Here is a 21,827-nt window from a genome sequence, read left to right on the forward strand (position 1 = left end):
CTTTGTTACTATTGTAACTGTCTTACATTTGTAAATTAAGCTATGTGCATTTTTTAGACATCTTCTAGTAAGTGTACAATAGGATTAACAACTTTTATAAGCACTGGGAATCCACCAAATTCCTAATGATTTACTCTATTTCCATGTTCACTTTACTGCAGTGATCTAGAACCCAAGTCACCATATCTGAGACATGAGTATAATTCTAAAGGAAAAAAGCGATCCAAGATGGTTTTGTGCTATTCTGATTGAGGTTATTGGACACTGCACAGAGAGACGAACTTACTGTCCCTATCATCTGTTTCTCTTCTTTATTCCTGTCATTTATTGATGTAGCCTTCAAGGCTTTGTGCCTGAAGAAGTGTATTGGAATATATCCACAGTCCTTGCTTTTATCCCAAGATACATTTGAGTGTTAAGGAACACAAGTTCTGCTTTAGGGCAAGAGGAGTATAACAGCGTCAGATCTAGAGGAATTCAGAGAGGAATCTAATTCCAGGCCTATCAGTCACTAGTGTTCCCCAGCAAGGGCTTACTGCCTGATGCACCTAGAAGCCAATACTATGGAACGGGCTTTTGAGAGACAAACTTTAATCCAAGGTGGACTAGCAAGAAGACAGGAAGTGGGGCTCTCATATCTGTCTCCTCAATCCAGAGTTTGAGGTAAAATGAAAGGGTTTAGGGGAACTGCAAACTTAGAAGCTAATTGGCTAGTCTTGAATTAGTTCATGTAAGCTATTTATGCTGCTAGAAGCCTGATTTTCCATATTGAAGGACTTCATACAGTTCTCCCCTGGCAACATTCCCACTCTGAGAGTTCCACAGACTGAACCCTCTTGGTTCTGCAGTCATCCTGGAAACATAGGCTCCTTCTTGCCACATGCATAGTGCTGCCTCTAAAAATAACTCAAGGTTTGATTAATCAACAACCTGTTTTAAGAAGGCAAAACCACTTTAAACTGGTCAATGCTTTATGCGTCAATCCCACCATTTCTCTCTGTACATTCTTCAAGCTTGTGGGAAATCATCCTCGATTTGGTTAATGAGTCTCAAATTCTGTAGAAAATGATAATCCCAGGTCCCAGAGTTTTCTACCACCAGGACTGGAGTGTTACATAAGCACTGACAAGATTGGATTAATTGGTATTTAAGAAAGGTGATTATCAGAGGCTTTGTTTCCTTCACATGTCTCTTTTCAGGCTACTGCTTGAAGTTTGGTGTTTTGGTGCCTGGATGGAATTTATTACTATTCGGTCATCTGTCTTGGCTCTTCCTGGCCACTCCTCAGCCCAAACTGAGCTCTGCAGTTGACTGACCAATTTCTCCCACTGTAGTGCTGAAAATAGTTTACCTTTTGCCCAGCAAACAGAGCCTGGACCAACTGTCTTTAACCAATGCTTGCTGCCTCTTCCCAGCCTTCATGGATAGAAGTTGATGTCAACCAGCACTCTTATCAGGAACTTGCTGTCTCCCTGGAAAGCCCTTGCATTCGTGGGAGCTGTAGGAAAGCCTTCAGGGCTTCTCTATCTGTGGCTCAGAGCACTTTGTTCCTCTCTAGGAAGAAAATTGGCAAAATTGAGGCACCGCCCCTTAATTTAGGACCTAATTCCATCTCCTAGTTTGGTTTCTGGAAAGTGTTGGCTGTATGAGTTCCCTGGAGAGACCACTGAGAAGAATGGACAGTCTCAAGGTGACCAGCTTGGATCTGAGGGTTCACTTAAAGAACCCTGAAAAGTTTTCCATTATTATATGTGGTTGTCAAACTGTAGCTTGAAAGGCACACGTGCTACCCAGCTTCCAAGGAATCTGTCCCACCAGTTCCAAGACCGCAGCCCATTTGGTCACAGGCTCCTAATATTTCTGCCCTGCCATGTGCTGAGGGCATGCTTGTCTACTGAGGAGGGTCCTATAGAAGTTCAGGCTCTGTCTCAGTCTCCACGTAGAAAAAGTTACCTAGTGAGTAGGAGGCTGAGAGAGTGATTGCATCACATTGAAGAAAGTGAAAGAGGAAGCTGTCTTAGATTCAGGCAGCAATTCAGAGAGCAATTCAGGAGCGCACACATTCAAACACCGATTTCCTCACTTCCTTTCTGAGCATGCTGGGGTTTAATCTGTCTGGTAGATGACCAAAATACTTTACCCCTCCAGCAGAGATCACCGACAAGCAAATCTAGATGTCTGGGCAATTTCCAGGGGAAATACATTCACTCCAAGGCCTCTACGTAGCCCATGGCCTTTAAGACCATAACCAATGGCTATTTTTCCTGGTAAAATTTCATTTTTAACATCACACATGCACAAATATATAAAAGTAGTTCAGTACTACCTCCCTGCTATTCTGGCTGATATACAATAGGACTGGACTTTTTAGTGAGGAAACACCAGAATGTGCCCTATTGTATGAAATTCCTTAGCCGGCAGGTTCTTTACCATCTGAACCAATGGGGGAAGCCCAAAGACATTGCATCCCTAGTACTGATTTATCTTATAACTGGAAGTGTGACGTTTTTACTTCCTTCATCTGATTTTTTCTCTTTATTTTTATTTTATTTTATTTTTTAACTTTACAATATTGTATTGGTTTTGCCATATATCAACATGAATCTGCCACAGGTATACACGTGTTTCCCTTCCTGAACCCTCCTCCCTCCTTCCTCCCCGTACCATCCCTCTGGGTCATCCCAGTGCACCAGCCCCAAGCATCCTATATCGTGCATCGAAACAAGGAAAATTTTTTTTCTTTTCTTTTATATCTATATGAGATGACGGATGTTCCCTAAACTTACTGTGGCAATCATTTCATTGTGTGTGTAAGTCAAATCATTGTGCTGTACACCTTAAACTTACCCAGTGCTCTAAGTCCATTATATTGCAATAAAAATGGAAGGAGAAAAAAAAAAAAAATTCCTTAGCTGGATTAGGGTGCATTCTTCTGTGTGTGGAAGGGAGACTTTTCCTGCTTTATATTCCCTCATCTTACATTTATGCTCACACCACAAGAAGGTAATCAGGGCTGGTTTCATTAAGAATACACTCGTGTCGAACTCCAAGTATCATAAGAGACTACTACAAACAACTATATGCAAATAAAATGGACAATCTAGAAGAAATGCACAGATTCTTAGAGAGGTACAGCCTTTCAAGACTAAACAAGAAAGAAATAGAGAACGTGAGTAGACAGATCACAAGTACTGAAACAGTGATTTAAAATTTTCCAATAAAATGTCCAGGACCAGGTAGCTTCTCGGATAATTCTATCCAAAACTTAGAGATTCTATCAACCTCTTCCACAAAGAATTACAGAGGGAGGAACACTCCCAAGCTCATTCTATGAGGCCACCATCACCCTGAGAGCAAAACCAGACACAGAAGCACACACACGAAAACAAAAAAAAGAAAATGACAGGCCAATGTCACTGAAGAACACAGATGGAAAAATCCTGAACAAAATACTAGCGAACCAAAAAAGACAGTCTCTTCAATAAGTGGTGCCTTAAAAACTGGACAGTTACATGTAAAATAATGAATGTAGAACATTCTCTAACACCATACAAAAAATAAACTCAAAATGGATCAAAGACCGAAATGTAAACCCAGATTTTATAAAACCCTCAGAGGAAAACCTAGGCAGAACACTGTTTGACATAAGTTGCAGCAGTATTTTTTTGTTTTAATAAAATGGTTTTTGAACCACCTCCTGGAGTAATGAAAATAAAAACAAAAACAAACAGGTGACCCTTAATGAAAGTCAAAAGCTTCCACACAGCAAAAGAAACCAAAAACAAAAAGACAACTCACAGAATGAGAGGAAATATTTGCAAACAAAGCAAACAACAGCGCAATAATCTCCAAAATATATAAATAGCTCATGCACCTCTGTGTCAAATAAACAATCCCATAAAAAGTAGGCAGAGTGTATAAACAAACATTCCTTCAAAGAAGACATGCAGATGACCAAAAAGCATATGCAAAGATGCTCAACATCACTAATTATCAGAAACATGAAAATGAAAAGTACAATGAGGTATCACCTCACACCAGCCAGAATGGTCATCATCCCCAGATCTGCAAACAACAAATGATGGAGTGTGGAAAAAAGGGAACATTCTTGCACTCTCATTGGGAATGCAAATTGACACAGTCACTATGGGGAATATTATGGAAGTTCCTTGAAAAATGAAAAATAGAGTTACCATATGATTTACCAATCCCACTCCTGGTACATATCCAGAGAAAACCATGATTCATAAATATACATGCACTCCAATCTTCATTGCAGAGCTATATATATCAGCGAAGATATGGAAGTAACCTAAATGTCTATCAACAGAGGAATGAATAAAGCAAATGTCGTAAATATATACAATGGAATATTATTCAGCCATAAAAAGAATTAATTAATGACATGTGCAGCAACATGGATGGACATAGGGAATGTCATACTAAGTAAAGTAAGACAGAGAAAGACAAATATCATATGTTATCACTCGTAAGTGGAATCTAATTTTTAAAAAATGACACAAATGAACTGGCTTCCCTGGTGGCTCAGCTAGTAAAGAATCTACCTGCAATGTGGGAGACCTGGCTTTGATCCCGGGGTTGAGAAGACCCCCTGGAGAAGGGAATGGCCACCCACTCCAGTATCCTGGCCTGGAGAATTCTATATAGGCCATGGGGTCGCAAAGAGTCAGATAAGACAGCGACTTTCATTTCACTTCACAAATAAACTCATTTACAAAATAGAAACCAACTTATGGATATCAAAAACAAGCTTATGATTCCCACTGGAGACATGCTAGGGGAGGGATACTTTAGGAGCCTGAGATAAACATACATGACTGTTGTGTCTGACTCTTCATGACTCCATGGACTGTAGTCCACCAGGACCCTCCATCCATGGAATTTTCCAGGTCAGAATACTGCAGTGAGTTTCGATTTCCTGCTCTAGGGGATCTTCCTGACCCAGGGACTGAACCCACTTCTCTTGTGTCTCCTGCATTGGCAGGTGATTCTTTACCACTGTGCCACTTGGAAATCCCACATCTACAACTAATATATATAATAGCAATAACCCCAAAGCACCTACTGTATAACACAGGGAACTCTACTCAATAATCTGTAGTAATCTGTATGACAAAAGAATCTGAAAATGAGTGAATATGTGAATGTATAACTGAATCACCTGAAACTAACACAACATTTTAAATTAATTATACTCAGTAAAACGCAATAGAAAAATCATACTACCATAATATCCAGCAATCTGACTCCTGAGCATATATCCTGAGAAAATCATAATTCGAAAATGGAACAATCACCCCAATGTAAATTGCAGCAATATTTACAATAACCAAGACATGGGAGCAACATAAATGTCCATCAACAGAGGAGTAGATAAACATGTGTTCCAGAAATACAAAGGAATATTACTCAGCCATAGGAAAGAATGCCATTTGCAGCAACATGGACGGACCTAGGGATTGTCATACTAAGTGAAGTAAGTCAAAGACAAATATATCCTTCATATGTGGAATCTAATTTTAAAAACTGATAAAATGAACTTAATACAAAACAGAAAACTTACTGATCCTGAAAACGAACTTATGGGTACTAAAGGGGAAATGTAGTGAGGGAGGGAAAAATCAGGAGCTTGGGATCAATGTACACACACCCCTATATATAAAATATATAACCAATAAGGACCTCCTGCATAGCACAGGGAACTCTAATCAATATTCTGAGATAACCTATATGAGAATAGAAACTGAAAATGAATTTATACGTGTGTGTGTGTGTGTGTGTAACAGCATTACTTTGCTATATGTCTAAAACTAACACAACATTGTAAAACAACTATACTCCAATAAATTTTTAAAAATAGACTTCCTGAGAATATATCTGAAGAAAACCATAATTTGAATAGGAACAAGCACCCCCATGTTCCTTGCAGCACTGTTTACAAGAGCCAAGACATGGAAACAACCTACAGGTCCATCAACAGATGAAAAAGATGTGATACATAAATACAATGGAAGAATACTCAGCCATAAAAAAGAATGAAAGAATGCTATTTTCAGCAACATGGATGGACGTAGAGATTGAGTAAGTCAAAGACAAATACCATAGTGTGTTGCTCATGGGTACAATCTAATTTTTTAAAATGACACAAATGGACTTATTTACAAAATAGAAAAAGACTCGCACAATTTGAAACAGATTTATGGTTACCAAAGGAGAACTTTGTGGGCAGGGATACATTAGAAGCTTGAGATGAACATACCCATACAACCAATATAGAAAATAGATAACTGAATAGGACCTCCTATACTCAATATTCTGTAATAGCCTATATGGGAAAAGAATCTGGAAAAGATTGAATATATGTGTAACTGAATCACTTTGCTGTACACCTGAAAATAACACAAGATTGTAAATCAAGAAACCTCCAATAAAATTTTTTTAAAAGAATATTCATCTGTAACAATACCTCTGTGCTGTCACCTTAGGCAAAGGGGAAAACCCCCATCACCTCCATACAGCAAGGTTTCCAGTCCAGGAGCAAGGTGCTTTATCTCCCGATTCAGAGGACCCTCATTAATTACAGGTTGAATAAAGTCTCACCACATTCATCCCATAGCCAACTCCTACTAGCCAATCCCAACACATAAAACAGTCAGACACAGACAAACATAGGCAATTAAATCCAAAGGCCTGGAACCTTAAGCCAGTGTTCAGAGCTCTAACCCAATCATTTGAGCACCTCAGTAGCTCTAACCTCTGACATTGTCCTCTTAGGGTGGGTCTTTAACCCAAGACTGTAGCCTTAGGATTCTAATCAGACAGAAGAAACTCTCCTAGGTGGGACTCGAACCCAGGGTGGTGTTGTCGTTCTTCAATCAATTCGTCACCTCTGACTCTGTGCAACCCAATGCACTGCAGCATACCAGGCTTTCCTGTCCTTCACTTTCTCCTCGGGTTTGCTCAAACTCATGCCCATTGAGTCAGTGATGCCATCCCAACCGTCTCATCCTCTCTAACAAGCAGTCCTGATGAGATTATTAGACTACAGGCACATTCTAACTTCATATAGCACATTTAGTTACAGGCATATATTAAGGAGTTTACTCACCCCAAAGATGTCTGATCCAGGAGCTGTTTCCTTCCTTAAAAGTGAAAGGAGCCCCAGAAGCCAGAGGAGCCCAGAGTGCCATGGCTAGGAAACAGGAACCCAAGAGCCAACTCTCTAGACAAACTCAGTATAGGTGGCCACTCAGGGTTGGTGTTGAGGGCCCACCAGGGGCTACAGTGCATCAAGCAGATGGTCACAAGTCCTAAATCTCAACAAGGCTGCCCAAACTCAAGGAACATGGGCTCACTGCCCGATGCTCAGAGAAGTCAACGCTTATGGCAAGAGCTTTAGAGAAAAGAGCTTCACTGCAAGGCCAACCAATGAAGGGGGCAAGGTATCAAATCTCTCTTCAATCCAGGAGCCTGGGTGCAATCTAAGGGATCAGGGGAATTTCTAACTTGGAAGCTAATTGGCTAGTCTTCAATTACTCCATTTCAGCTACTCAGGTTACAGGAAGCCAGGTTTTCCTCACTGAAGGAGGTCTCACTTTGTAAATGGCCCAGGGCAATATTTCTCTTCTCTGAGTTTTGCAGACTGAAGAGCTTGGCTCCGGGGTCATCCTGAGGTCATGTGTTCCTTCTTGGACACATGCAGTTCTTTCTCTGTAAAATGACTCAAGGTGTGATTAATCAACAATCTATTTGAAAAGGTCGAACCAGTTTAAGCTGGTCAATTGTTTCACATGCTGTTCAAGAGTCCCCTGAACTCTAGCACATTACCCAAACTCCAAGACAAAGAAAATCACAGTGAACTAAATGTTGCCTAGCAAGGACAATCATGTAACATTCCCACCACAGGATGTAACATAGAATGTGCTTGAGGTAGAATCTTTCCCAGTTGGAAACAACTCAGAGTTCTTAGAATTTTTGTCATTGACCAGTATCTTCCCTCTCAGATATCCTTTCTTCTAATTAACAAATATTTCCACGCATTTAAGTACCAACAAAAAATCTAGAAGTTGCCTAGAATTTGCCCAATTACACACAAGATAAAATAATCGAGTAGGTCCTTAAGGAGAGGTCTCTGGCTCCCTCAACCCAGGGTAAATAAAGGTCACCAGTCCAGGAGACTGTGGATTCTCTCAGGCCCTCCATCTGAGGATCTGGCCGTGCTCACCGCTCCCACTGTCTAGGAGTAGCCCACCATGCAACGTCCCTTGAAATGTCCTCTTGCTGAAGGCTCTGCATTTTCCTAAGGCTCCAAAGCGAGACAGTGTATTAAAAACGGGGACATCAGTTTGCCGACAAAGGTCCCTGTAGTCAAAGCTATGGTTTTCCCAGTAGTCATGTATGGATGTGAGAGTTGGACCATAAAGAAGACTGAGTGCTGAAGAACTGATGCTTTCAAACTGTGGTCTTGGAGAAGACTCGTGAGAGTCTCTTGGAGAGCAAGGAGATCAAGCCAGTCCATCCTAAAGGAAATCAACCCTGAATATTTATTGGAAGGACTGATGCTGAATCTGAGTCCAATGCCCTGGCCACCTGATGCGAGGAGCTGGCTCATTGGAAAAGACCCTAACACTAGGAATGAAAGATTGAGGGCAGGAGGAGAAGGGGGCAACAGAGGGCGAGATGGTAGGATGGAATCACTGATTCAATGGACATGAGTTTGAGAAAACTCTTGGAGAGAGTGAAGGGCAGGGAGGCCTGGTGAGCTGCAGTCCATGGGGTCTCAAAGCATCAGACACAACTGAGTGACTGAGGATGCACACACACACACACACACACAACACTCCATGATACGTATATAGCATATATCTATCCATTGATACATCAACGGACATTTAGGCTGCTTCCCTGTATAGGTTATTGCGAATAATGCTACAACAAATACAGGAATGAAAATATCTCTTGGAGAGTCTAATTTTAATTTTTTTGGATTAAAACCCAGAAGTGGGCTTGCTGAATCATATGGTAATTTAATTTTTAATTTTTTGAGGAACCTCAATACTGTTTTCCACAATGGTTGCACCCATTGACATTCTCATTAACATTATAAAAGAGTTCTCTAAATGCTTGCACTTAATCATCTTACTCTGTCCTGGAGAGGGAGCAAGACAATCAACTTTTCAAATGATTGTTGTGGTAAAACCACTTAACATCAGATCTACTCACTTAAATATTTAGGCACACAATACAGTAATGTTAAATATAGGCACAATGTTACCCAGCAGATCTCTGGAATTGCTTCATCTTGCATAACTGAAACGTTATACCAAGTGAAAAGCAACTGCACATCCACATGCACATGCAGTCACCTTGTGCAGTGATCTTGGAGCCCCCCAAAATGAAGTCTCTCACCGTTTCCATTGTTTTTCCATCTATTCGCCATGAAGTGATGGGACCGGATGCCATGATCTTTGGTTTTTGAATGTTGAGTTTTAAGCCAGCTTTTTCTCTTCTCTTTCACTTTCATCGAGGCTCTTTAGTTCTTCTTTGCTTTCTGCCATAAGGATGGTATCATCTGCGAATCCGAGGTTATTGATATTTCTCCCTGCAATCTTGATTCCAGCTTGTGCTTCATCCAGCCAAGCATTTTGCAAGATGTACTCTGCATATAAGTTAAATCAGCAGGGTGACAATATACAACCTTAATGTATTCCTTTCTTTCTAGTTGACGTAGCTATAAGTATTAGCTATTGTATTCTTACAATAATGTAAGCTAGAGAAAACAAAATGTTATTAAGAAAATCTTAAGAGAAAATATATTCACAGGACTGTATTTATCAATATTGTAATTTTACAGCATGCATTTGCAAGAATTGTCTGTCAGTACATACATCTATATTGCCTTATATGACAAAAAGACTATAGATGCAAAACACTAAATATCAACAATGAAAAAATAATGTGAAAAGCAATTCGTAGTTAGTTACAGGTATAATGATTCAAGCATCGATAATGAAGAAGCAGCAATATGATTGCTTTATAGTAGACTAGTGTAGCTGATAGGATTGCTTCATGGTAGCCAAGCATCTATAGTAATGAATGGATCACTAAAATTTTTATATCCTATGCTATTTCAGTCATATTTATAATAAAGTACTGAAAACATTGTTACTTTAAGAGAAAAGACTTACCTGTGAAGACAGGCTGATGTGCCATTTATCCATTCACAAGAGAGAGATGGGACAGTGTATAGTAATAGAATTCTTTGAAAGCAAAATTATAAAACAGAGAATATAAACATTATTAATTTTATATTAAATGTAACTCACCTTCTGCCTATGCAATGGTAGGCTATCCACTTCAATACACGTCTTGCACGCTATGTTCTACATGATGTATACTTACTTAGCTGGTGGTGATGATGAAGATGATGACACAGAAACATCTCATACAGTCCTTGCCTACAGTTATGAGCTCTTAGCACAAAGACACTCACATACATACTCAACAGATAAGATTATTACCGGCATGGCACAAAGATTATTTAATGCTCATTGAGGGGAAGTGGATCATCATGTAGGTCTTCTTCCCGACACCTTCTTGCTGAGTAGGCTGAAGAGGAGGAGGAAGAGGAGGGGTTGACCTTGATGAGTGGCAGAGGTGGAAGAGCAGAGGAGGTGGAAGGGGACGCAGGGGGAAGCAGGCACACTCAGTGTATGGAAATGCATTGTAATTTCTGTCTGAAGATTTTGCTTTTTCATTTCTCTAAAAGTGTTTCTGTGTGTTATCAGTCCTCCTTCCACCATTTGCTTTCTTTTCAGTGCCCATATCATAGAAGGATCAATGCCATACAAGAGTCAAAAGCAGTCTTGAGTCCTCAGAACGCTTCTGCCAGATTGTCTAATCTCAATTTGTTTTCTGGCACTGCTTCTTCTATGTCTTCTTCCTCATCATCCAGCTCTGGTTCAGCACCACTCATCTCCATCAAGTCATATTCTGTTAATTCCTCTGCTGTAGGGTATGCTAGTTCTTGGATATTTCCAAGATCCATATTTTGGGACTCTTCACCCCCTCCCACCTTTTCATGCTATATCCACAGTTTCTGTCATGATTTTCTTAACTGACACTGTCACAAATCCTGTGAAGGCATGCACAACACCTGAACAGTTGTTTTTTGTTTTTTTGTTATTTGGGTTTTTTTTAGCAGGAATTTATTGTTTGGGACTTCCATGGTTTTTTTTTTTTTTTTTTTTGTAACAAGAATCGGATCTTCAGTCGTGTAATCCTTCCAAACTTCATGATGTTCTATCAGAGTTCTCTTCCATAGCATTGGCAATCATTTCCATAGAGTACACTGTGTAATGAGTTTTAAAGGTCCCTTTGACCCTCTGATCTATAGGCTGACTTAAAGATGCTGTGTTCAGGGGAAAGGAGACACTTTGACGCCTTCAGTGTTGAACTCATAGGGTTCTGGGTGGCCAAAGCATTGTCCAGTATCAAAAGAATTTTAAAAGGCAGTCCCTTACTGGCAAGGTACTTTCTGCATCCAGGGACGAAGCACTGATGAAACCAATCCCCCAAAGGGTTCCTGCTGTCCAGCCTTCTTGCTGTACAACTGAAACACTGGCAGAGCAGCTCTATAGGTTAGGGGAGTCCTGATCATTTGCACAAAAACCTGACGGCATTTACACAAAATCATAGAATTAGCCTATCTCATTCGGTCTCAAATCCTGGAGCTCATTTCCCTTCCTTACCAATGAATGTACTTTGTGGTATTTCGTCCAGAATAGGGCACTTTCGTTTACCTTAAAACCTGTCCAGACAGATCTCCTTTCTCCTCAGGGATTTTCTTTTTTAAATTTTATTGGAGTATATTTGATTTACAATGTTGTGTTAGTTTCAGGTGTACTGCAAAGTGATTCAGTTATTCATATATATATATATGCATCCTTTTAGAGAATCTTCCCTCATATAAGTTATCACAGACCATTGACTTTCCTGTTCTATACAATAGATCCTTGTTGGCTGTCTATCTTAAATACAGTACTGTTTATATGTTCATCCCAAGCTTCTGATTTAACCCTCCCTGCCACGTTTCCTCCTTGGTAACCATAGGTTCATTTTTGACATCTGTTCACTCTTTTTCTATTTTGTAAATAAGTTTATTTCTATCATTTTTTCAAATTATATTTCCACATTTGACTGATGTGATATTTGTCTTTGTGTGACTTCACTTAAGGAGAAGGCGATGGCACCCCACTCCAGTACTCTTGCCTGGAAAATCCCATGGATGGAGGAGCCTGGTACGCTGCAGTCAATGGGGTCGGGAAGAGTCAGACAGGACTAAGCGACTTCCCTTTCAGTTTTCACTTTCATGCATTGGAGAAGGAAATGGCAACCCACTCCAGGGTTCTTGCCTGGAGAATCCCAGGGACGGGGGAGCCTGGTGGGCTGCCGTCTATGGGGTCACAGAGAGTCGGACATGACTGAAGCGACTTAGCAGCAGCAGCAGACTTCACTTAATATGAAAATTTCAAAGATGTCCAGTTTCTCCACTTTTACTCAACATGATTTCAGAGTCCTAGCCGTGGCAATCAGAGAACAGAAGAAATAAAAGGAATCCAAGTTGGAAAAGAAGTGAAACTGGCACTGTTTGCAGATGACATGATACTAGACATAGAAAAGCCTCAAGTTGCTGTGAGAAAACTACTAGAGCCCATCAATGAATTGGTCAAGTTGCAGGATACAAAATTAATACCCAGTGAGTTTCTTGATGACATATGGGAAACCACCTGTTGCCTCTTGTTTGCAAAAGCTGCTTCCCCTATTATTTAGATATTTTGAAGTCAAACCTCTTTCTGAAATTATCAGATCATCCTTTGCTGGCATTAAATTTTCCAGCTTTAGATCCTTCACCCACTTTTGCTTTAGGATGTCATAACGACTTTGCTTTTTCTTCAGTCATGTTTGAGTCTATAGATATGCCTTGCTTATAGCAATCCTGCACCCACATACAAGCTATGGTACGGGGAGGGAGGAGGGAGGAAGGTTCAGGATGGGGAACACGTGAATACCTGTGGTGGATTCATGTTGATATATGGCAAAACCAATAGAATATTGTAAAGTTAAAAAATAAAAAATAAAGTTAAAAAACAAAAACAAACAAAAAGAATATTTAAATAAGCTCGAAAAAAAAAGATAAAAACATACTTCACAAAAAGCACAAGTTTTTCACACCTGATGGTGTAGCTGCAGTGATGGCTTCATAAAGTCCCTTTTCTTTTTCTTACAGTAGTTCTTATGCTGGATTCATTCATCTTGAAATGTTGGCAACCATGACTGTAGAATCAAACCAGTATACAAGGAGCAACTCAACTTTTTTGTATAATGTCATGACTTCTCTCTCCTTCATGAGAGCACTTCCAGCATCATTAGGGGCACTTAACATGAGTCCTATTGTGTTTCTCCAAGTTGAGAGTATCGTAGTAAACCGAGTAAGAAATAGCTGTGAACCATCGGTGATCACATTTTTGGAGATAACAGTTTAGTCCACAAACTGTTCATCATAGATGAATAGTGCTATTCATGATCCATAAGAGTGTGTGTGTGTGTGTGTGTGTGTGTGTGTGTTGTTCTTACCCATTTCAAGTGCAGCTGATCTAAGTTGTATGCTTACCTGTGGTACTGCAATTTCTGAATTGGACTCTGGACCTTCTAGAAAGGTTATTTTGCTACTTATATACTTTTAAGATCTGGGTTGCTGAGGGGAAACAGGGGCTGGGAATTCCTGTTCCACTGTATTGCAGATGCCACACGGACAAGACCATTTTTTTTATTTCCTGATATGAACAATTTCACTCACTGTCCATTATCATTGGCAAGAAATTCCCAATTCTCTTGTCCTGTCATCTTGTTCTGAACCACAAAAGGAGATTCAAGGATTTCTGACTCATTATACAAAATATAAAAACCTTTGAACTAATACTGAAATACAGCAATAAATGGGATATACTTTGTTCATAAACACAAATACGGAAGTCAAATTAACTTTCAATTACAAGAAGGGTATTTCAATAGTGCCACAAAGAAAGTCCTAAATAGAAAAAGTTACATCGTCCAGTTACTGAGGTCAAGCAAGAACAAAACAAGACATAAAATGTGTTCCCTTCAGATCCACCTTGGCACTCAATTACTTGGAATACTTACTTCTCTTTTCAACCACAAGATGAAGGATCTTCCCTGGATGTCACTATGTGGGAGGAGCTGGCAGACTTGGTTCTGGAACGTGCCCTGCCCATGGCAGCAGTGCTCTGTCTTTCTCAGCTCTCAACGCCTCTCTCTACCTCATCCCATGATGGAATTCAGGACCTCCGAGGGCTGACAGCAGCAAGTGGACACTACAGAACCCCAGTGGTTCTGGGTGGCTATTTCTTTCCCTTCTTTTTAAGGGGCTTCACATATATATTTGACAATTCCTACTCTGACCTGAGATTGCCCTCCTTAGACCAAAGGTCTCACGTCCCTGACAACTGTACTGAGACAACAGAGAAAAGAGATGTTCGGCTTGAGAGCTCTGCCTGAAGCCTTCTTACACCTAATATTCTGGGGCGTTGCATTCCTCAGTCCAGTTGCATGGGTGTCTTCCTAAAGGCCCTTGCCCCTCTGATTAAAGACTTCTTGGGAAATGCCACATTCCTGAAAGGCCCTGAGTACTTTCTCTACTGCGGACCTTGCAGAGAAGGAATCCCTGTCCTAGGAGTGATAAGAGATAGGAAATCCATGGCATAAGTAAGGGGGCCCAGGCAGAGACCTGTGAGGGAAACAAAACGTGGTAACCTGTCCCTTCTCTCCTTCAGCCAGACTTCTCAGGCAACCTCTGTTCTAATAAATAAACTTTATATTTTAGATCTAATAGATATTTTTTATACAAAGGAATGGCTGTGAGATGATGTTTTTGAGTCCCTTACTGATCTTATAAGCTTATCTGCAAGTTAAAACGTTCAGATCTTTTAAGATGTCTGAATCCTCATATGTATGGACAGATGACCCTATTGTCAGCAAATACTATCTATTTTTCCTCTCTTCATATGTCACATTTCTTTTGGCATAATTATTATTATTATTGCTCTGGCTATGTATTACAATCTAATAGTTGGACCCGAGAGTCCCTCTTCTTAATGCCTCATACATTTCACAGTAATGAGAATAAAAAGGGAATTAAGGGCACAAGGTCAGACCAGGCTTGCAGGAGTGAGAGGGTGAGCTTTAGACTAACTCAGATCAAGGGCCTATGGCCATCCCTGTCACTTAAACAGCCATGGAGAAGTTTGTCACATCATTCAACTCTCTGAAAGCGCCTCGGGCTCTTTAACCGTGAAGGGAGTTTGACAAGCCCTGTCTGGAAGGACTGCTGGCATGTGGTGGTAACTGTAAAGCATCTGCCACAGTGCCTGGCAGGCACCTACCATATCCCTCCCTTCTCAGGACTGGTGGCTATACTTTCCAACGAAGATCTCACCTCCCTTAGGCCTGATATAGGGCTTCCCTGATGGCTCAGCAGGAAAGGATCTGCCTGTGATACAGGAGCTGCAGGAGACGCAGACTCAGTCCCTGCGTAGGAAGATCCCCTGGATGAGGAAATGGCAACCCAGCCTAGAATTCTTCCTTGGAATATCCCATGGACAAAGGAGCCTGGTGGGCTGCAGTCCATGGAGTCACAAAAGAGTCAGACATGACTTAGCAATTCAAGAAGAAGAAGAAGAAGATGATGAAGAAGAAGGCCTGGTATAAAGAAGTGAGGGAGAGCCTAGCCTGACAGTCTTCCCCTGAGCTTTCTAGAATTGACATCAAAGGGGAGGGCATGACTCTCCTTTGCTCCCTCTATTCAGGGATGAGTATACCCCTCAGTCTCCACTCGGGCTTCACAATTTGACTTCTTTTGGAGCCTGGGGAATCCCCTCCTTCTTGACCTGAGGCCTATCTCCTCATAATAAGACCGATACCTCACTGTGAGCCTACAGGAGGAAATAAGGGTGGCCTTATCTAGCCAAGCCTACCCATAGTCTCACAAGAATGAAAGCTGTGGCAAGCTCCTTGGGAATGACAGATGGTTCCTCTCAGGGGCTCAAATCAGGGTCCCAAATGTGACTCTCATCCAAGCCCAAGAGTCCCCCTTCTGTTGACACCACCATCAGATCAAACCCTAACTTTCCTGATACTCCTCGGTCAGAGCTGAAGGGCCCCTTGGCCTGGTAAATCTGCCTGAGGCCTTCTAGGCTGAGAGTAGGGAACATACTGTGTGGCCATCCTGGTATTTGTGTTCCCACGTTCTTTGCTGTCCTCACCGTCTTGGAAAGAACCTGGAAATATTCCCCAACTGGAAACATTCCCTGACTTGCCTTAAAGCTTCTCCACCCAGGCCAATAGTTCCCTGATCCCTGAGGAAGAAGAGGAGTTTGCCTCATAGGGCCACCACAGGCCATGGTCTTCTGAGGCTAACAGGAGTGGAAGGAATATGTTCTGCCCCCACTGTTTTGAGGTGAGTGGTCTTTTCAAGAATTCAGGGTTCTTACCTTGACTTCTGGCACAACGTGGAAATCATCCTTCTGCTGAGCTTCAGCTGCTCCCTTTGATCAGGATGAGGTTCCTTACCTCCATGTGATCCTCTGGGAGGAAGTGAGTAGGACTCACCATGTCACCAGGCCTAAGTGGCACACTTTCAGGCCTGACAACAGGGACAGTGCCTTCTGTATAGCCGCCTTCTTTCTGGGAGGGATCCTTCGCTGTCGGTCAGTATCATCAGTTGATTCCTGATAGGAACGGCGTACCCTTCCTCAGCTGATAGAGGCTCCCTCCATTAGCCCAAGGACTTTAAGGTCCTGAAGCCATTCGCCTTCAGAAAATAAGGGATAAACCTAGTCTGAAAGCCCTGCTTGTTCCCTCCCAGGGCCCATTACAGTTGCAGGACTTTCTAAGAATTTATCTGTAATGGGGTAGTTGGCTGACACACTCCTCATACAGGACTGTACACATGTCATGCCTGGGATTTCCACTCTCTGATGAAAAGCCAGCCTATAAACCAAGGTCATCTCCTTGAAACCCTCCAGGCAGAAGTCACGGGGCTCTTGAGCTTGCCAGCACTTACCTATGCCTCCCAGGGCTAACTGGAGAGGAGGGACTTAGTGTCTTAGTGGAGAGGCTACATTTAGTGTAGCCCTGTCGGCTGTGGATTGAGGGGCTTCATGTCCACACTCTGGGTCCTCACTTTGACTCTGCACCCTTCCTGGGGCTCTATTCTCTGCAGATTCCCAATGTCCCCACCTCCCACGGACCTGAGTTCAAAGTGTTAACCACAGCAGCCCAGAGAGTTCTGGACTTCATGGGCTTGCCAATGAGGACGGGTCTTTACAGGAGCCTTCTGTTCTGGATGGGTCTTTCCATCACCCTCACTCAGGTTAATCACCATCACTTCTGCGAGACTGATTCTCTCTACCAACGTCAGAACTCTGCGCCAAGACCAAGTTTCTTAGGTCTCTGAGAAGCCTGAAGAATAAGTGAGGCTATGCTAAGGCTAATAGGCTAAGCCCACCCGTTCTGAATTTCTCTGCGTCTGAGATCAGAAGGGAGTGCTGTCCTAGTGACCACCATCCGCCATATTCTTGGGTCTTGTTCTCCTCAATCCTCCTACCTGGGGCCCTCATCTTGCTTTCTGTGTCCTGGATTAAAGGCCTTTGGGGAAATTCCACGTCTCTACAAACTCCTGAGCTATGTTTGCTCTGCAGTGCTACAGAGAATGGGTCCCTGTCCCAGGAGTGACCGGAGGTGGAGAAGCTATAGTCCAAGGCGGGAGTCCCAGGACAGGTGGCAGTCCTTTAGGGAGAAAAAAGTAGATCAATCTATCTCATCAGCCAGGTGAAGATTCTCATGTCATTTCTGTTCTGATAGGTTTACTCTCCACAGGGAAGAGACTGTAAGGATGATATGGAGACTCCTTGGTCTTCAGAGGTTATCTAACATGGCCAATGTACATGCTTGTACTGTCCCTGAATATTGTTTCTTTCACTTATCTATGAGTAATGAATAAGGGATACATATCGTTGGTTAAGTACATCTGGTATTCTTACTGCTCTGGCTACACATTTCAATCCAGTAGCTTGAGCATGAGGGCATTTTTCCCTATCACCTAGGACAAATTTTGAAGTGCTGAGAAAAACACTGAAATAAAAGATACAGGGTGGGGACTTTCCTGGTGGTCCAATTGCTAGGACTCCAGGCTCCCGGTGCAGGGGGCCCAGGTTCGATCCCTGGTCAGGGAACTAGACCACACGTGCAGCAACTAAGATCCAGCACAGCCAAATAAAAAAATAAATAATAAATAAACAAGGAATTGCCAAATGTTAAAAGGACTTGTTAAAGAACAAAGACAAGAGTATGTCTCAGGTTGGGGGGAGAACAACAGTATGAGTGATAAGTAGTGTAGAGCAGGAGTCTATTGCCAGCTGTCATTTACCAGCCTCATGTATTTCAGCACAAAACCAAACCCTAACTCTATGAGCCTTGGGCTCTCCCCTGTGAAGTAAGTTTGATAAGCCCTTTCTTGGCAGATTGGTGGAATGTAAGTATTTATGGAAAGCTTCTGTCACGGCGCCTGTCTCTACTGAGACATTAGGAGCAACGGCAGTTATTACTATGATTATCTTGACCTCAGATGTTACATCAGCTGGATTTTTTTTTCAATCTATCAGATGTCAGAAACTATGCAGTGTTCCAAGTGGGGAAAAAAAAGACCCAACCTCCCAAATCAGCCAAAATTCCGCTTAGGAATGAAACCAAAGTAATAGGTTCTCTCCAACCCCTCTTTACCCTGCTTCTTTCTTGTTCTTCCTGAAGTACAGAGTATCTCAGCCTCTTCCATAGAATGACATCATCTCTGAGAAACTGTAATGAGTGGACAGGAGCTAAACTTTTTCTGACTAAACATCACCAGTACAAGCATGAAGACTTCTTAAGAGCAGATTCTCAATGTTTGTGTAAAAGAAGAGCCATGAATAAATCATTTGCTATAATTTATATTCTCATTCTTTTTTTTATTTTTTATTTATTTTAATTTTTATTATTTAAGTTCAACTCAAACATTCTTGAAAACCATAAACCATAAGCAGAGGCAAGTATGTGTCTTTTACATTTACAAAAAAGGAGACTAAGCAGAGAGTAAAGCCAGCCAAAATCTGAAGAAATTTCAGCTCTCTCCCTAACAATGTATCAATGTTCTGAGCCTCTATTAGTGTGGTGTCTTTCACATTTCTAAGGACACTCTCATCCTAAAGTGATGTTATTCTCATCCTGGATCACAAAAGTGATGTGAGGATTTCCAATATTTATTAGAGAAAACAAAATTCTTACTCCTAAATTTCACAAACAGCAAAGTGTATGTGACCCATGTTATTCATATACTTATATCATGACTCTAAATGACCTTTCTGTTGAAAAATTTTAACAATTGAAAATTGGGGGAAATAAAGTCAACAAGTTATTGATGCATATCAGGAACACAGGTTGACCGGCTTCTCTAGCCACAAAGTGAACAACGGGCTTCAGATCACACTAGGGGCGAGATGAGCGGCTGGACTCGGCCCTGGGGTGTGCAGTGGCTGAAGCAGAAGGGCCAGCGCTGGCTGAGGCAGCAGTGCCAGGCCTGGTTGAGGCAGAAGTGCCAGCGCTGGCTGAGGCAGTAGTGCCAGGCCTGGCTGAAGCAGAAGGGCCAGGGCTGGCTGAGGCAGCAGTGCCAGGGCTGGTTGAGGCAGAAGTGCCAGCAGCGGCTGAGGCAGCAATGCCAGGCCTGGTTGAGGCAGAACTGCCAGCAGCGGCTGAGGCAGAAGTGCCAGGCCTGGACGAAGAAGAAAGGCCAGAGCTGGCTGAGGCAGCAGTGCCAGGCCTGGCCGAAGCAGAACGGCCAGCAGCGGCTGAGGCAGCAGTGCCAGGCCTGGTTGAGGCAGAAGTGCCAGCCCTGGCTGCACCTCTGGCTCCGGTGCTCTCTACTTCCTCTCTCCAAGCCTCTTCATATAGCGGCTGCAAGGCAGGATGGACCGAATCCTTGACCTTGGCCAAAAACTGAAGGACTTTCGTCTTGCTGGTTTCTGTGAGCGCTTTAGGACCGCACAGGAACTCATAGCGAGGGGGATTGCTGCCGGGCACCTGCCGGTACTCCAGGTACCCTTCCCGCACCAGATCTTCTGTGATGAGCTTCCTGGGCTCTCCAAAGATGAAGTGACTTCTTCCATCATAGATGCCCAGCATATTCAGGAACTTCCAGATCTTCTCCTCAGGGGCGTGGTTGCCATTCAGGTAGATGACACCCAGCAGAGGCATCAGAAGACCATTCTTCGGCAGCCCCAAATCACCTCTCATAGACTCACTGTCGCTGAGATCTAGGTTGCTCACCAGGGTATAGCAATGACTGTTGGGCCTGACTTCCTTCAGCACCAGGCCAAACAACATTTCTATGCACTCGGAAGCCCTGCTAAGGATCTCAGGGAATTGTTCCTTGTACCTTCTCTTGATTTCCTGCAGCATTTCGGACCTCTTAATGAGCTCCCTCATCTTATACTTATACAGCATGTACTGCACCAATAGCTCTGCCTTCCAGGTCAGAAGATCTGTGTGAGAGCTCGCAGCAGCAGCTGAAGCCTGGGAGGAATTTTCACCTTCCTGAACTTGGCCCTCAGCACCTACACCAGATCTTGAGCGTGCTGCGCTACCTATACCATATCTTGAGCGTGCTGCGCCACCGACACCAGATCTTTTGCGTATAGCACCTGCAGCAGCACTGGTGGTGCCTTGGGCTCCCTGAGGCCCCTTGGAGGTGCCAGCAGCAGACGAGCTTGAGGGAGCGCTCTCTGAATCATGAGGGGAGGAGGAGGTGGTCTCTTCTCCCCCAGATGTGGTAGCCTGATCATGAAGACCCTGGATCTCAGTTTGGGCCTGGCGACGTTTCTCACAAGCACGGTGCTTACTCTTCTGCCCACGAGGCATGATGGCTGTGGTCTGAGACCGCAGGCAGGAGTCTGGGCCAATACACAGGAGATTGGGGCACCTAGAGGATGGAGAATGAGATGACATGAGCACCTTAAAACAGGGACACTCCACCTTGGCTTAATCAAAGGCTGCCTCTGCAGGTGTCCTTGAGGACACTGCTCTAGGAACCCATAAGGCTCCTGTTTTCCTGCTCAGACCAAACATGGTCTCCTCAGAACAAAATCTGGTGCAGGCAGGTTGATGTCCCTGTGGACCCTCACAAGATCCCAATTCAAGGTCTAAAATATTTTTTTTCTTCTGGTTTCTCCTATATGTCTTTTTGAAAATAAAATTATTTTTTGCAATATTACAATATTAATTTATAATAGTGTACCAGTTTCTGCCACACATCAATATGAATCAGCCATAGGTATATCTTATGTCTCCTCCATCTTTAAACTCCCTCCCATGTTCCCACAGAATCCCACAGAGGAAGAACAGAGGCCTTACTTTTCCTCTGCGTCCTCTCAGCCCTGCTTTGGATCTACTCAGGTGCCAGCAGGTGCCAGCAGTGGGGTTTTCTAAGTTCTACTTCAGTATTATCATGTCAAGTCCTGGTGGAGCCTTGGCACCCTTCCCTCTGCTACTCTGATGTAGACACTTTAGACCTCCCCATGATCCAGAAGCAAGTGAAGGGATGCCTCAGTCCACCTCCCTGCCAGGAGATAGATAACCAGTTCTGAGAGCTCATTAGGGTCTTTTCTATCCTGAGTTCACTGGGATCATCATTCAAGGTC

At 42.7% G+C, this 21,827-nt stretch overlaps 1 protein-coding gene across 1 annotated transcript; it reads right to left on the reverse strand.

The window, feature by feature from the left end:
- Positions 1-19,128: 19,128 nt before the first annotated feature.
- On the reverse strand, positions 19,129-21,048 carry LOC129639169 (melanoma-associated antigen B2-like). Its single transcript, XM_055564118.1, has 2 exons — positions 20,000-21,048; positions 19,129-19,711 (listed from the first exon to the last, which is right to left on the reverse strand). Exons 1-2 carry the CDS (start codon positions 21,046-21,048, stop codon positions 19,621-19,623), a joined length of 1,140 nt encoding a protein of 379 aa, XP_055420093.1. The 3' UTR covers positions 19,129-19,620.
- Between the last annotated feature and the right edge of the window lie 779 nt (positions 21,049-21,827).

This window comes from Bubalus kerabau, chromosome X, assembly GCF_029407905.1.
Source record: "Bubalus kerabau isolate K-KA32 ecotype Philippines breed swamp buffalo chromosome X, PCC_UOA_SB_1v2, whole genome shotgun sequence".
NCBI lineage: Eukaryota > Metazoa > Chordata > Mammalia > Artiodactyla > Bovidae > Bubalus > Bubalus kerabau.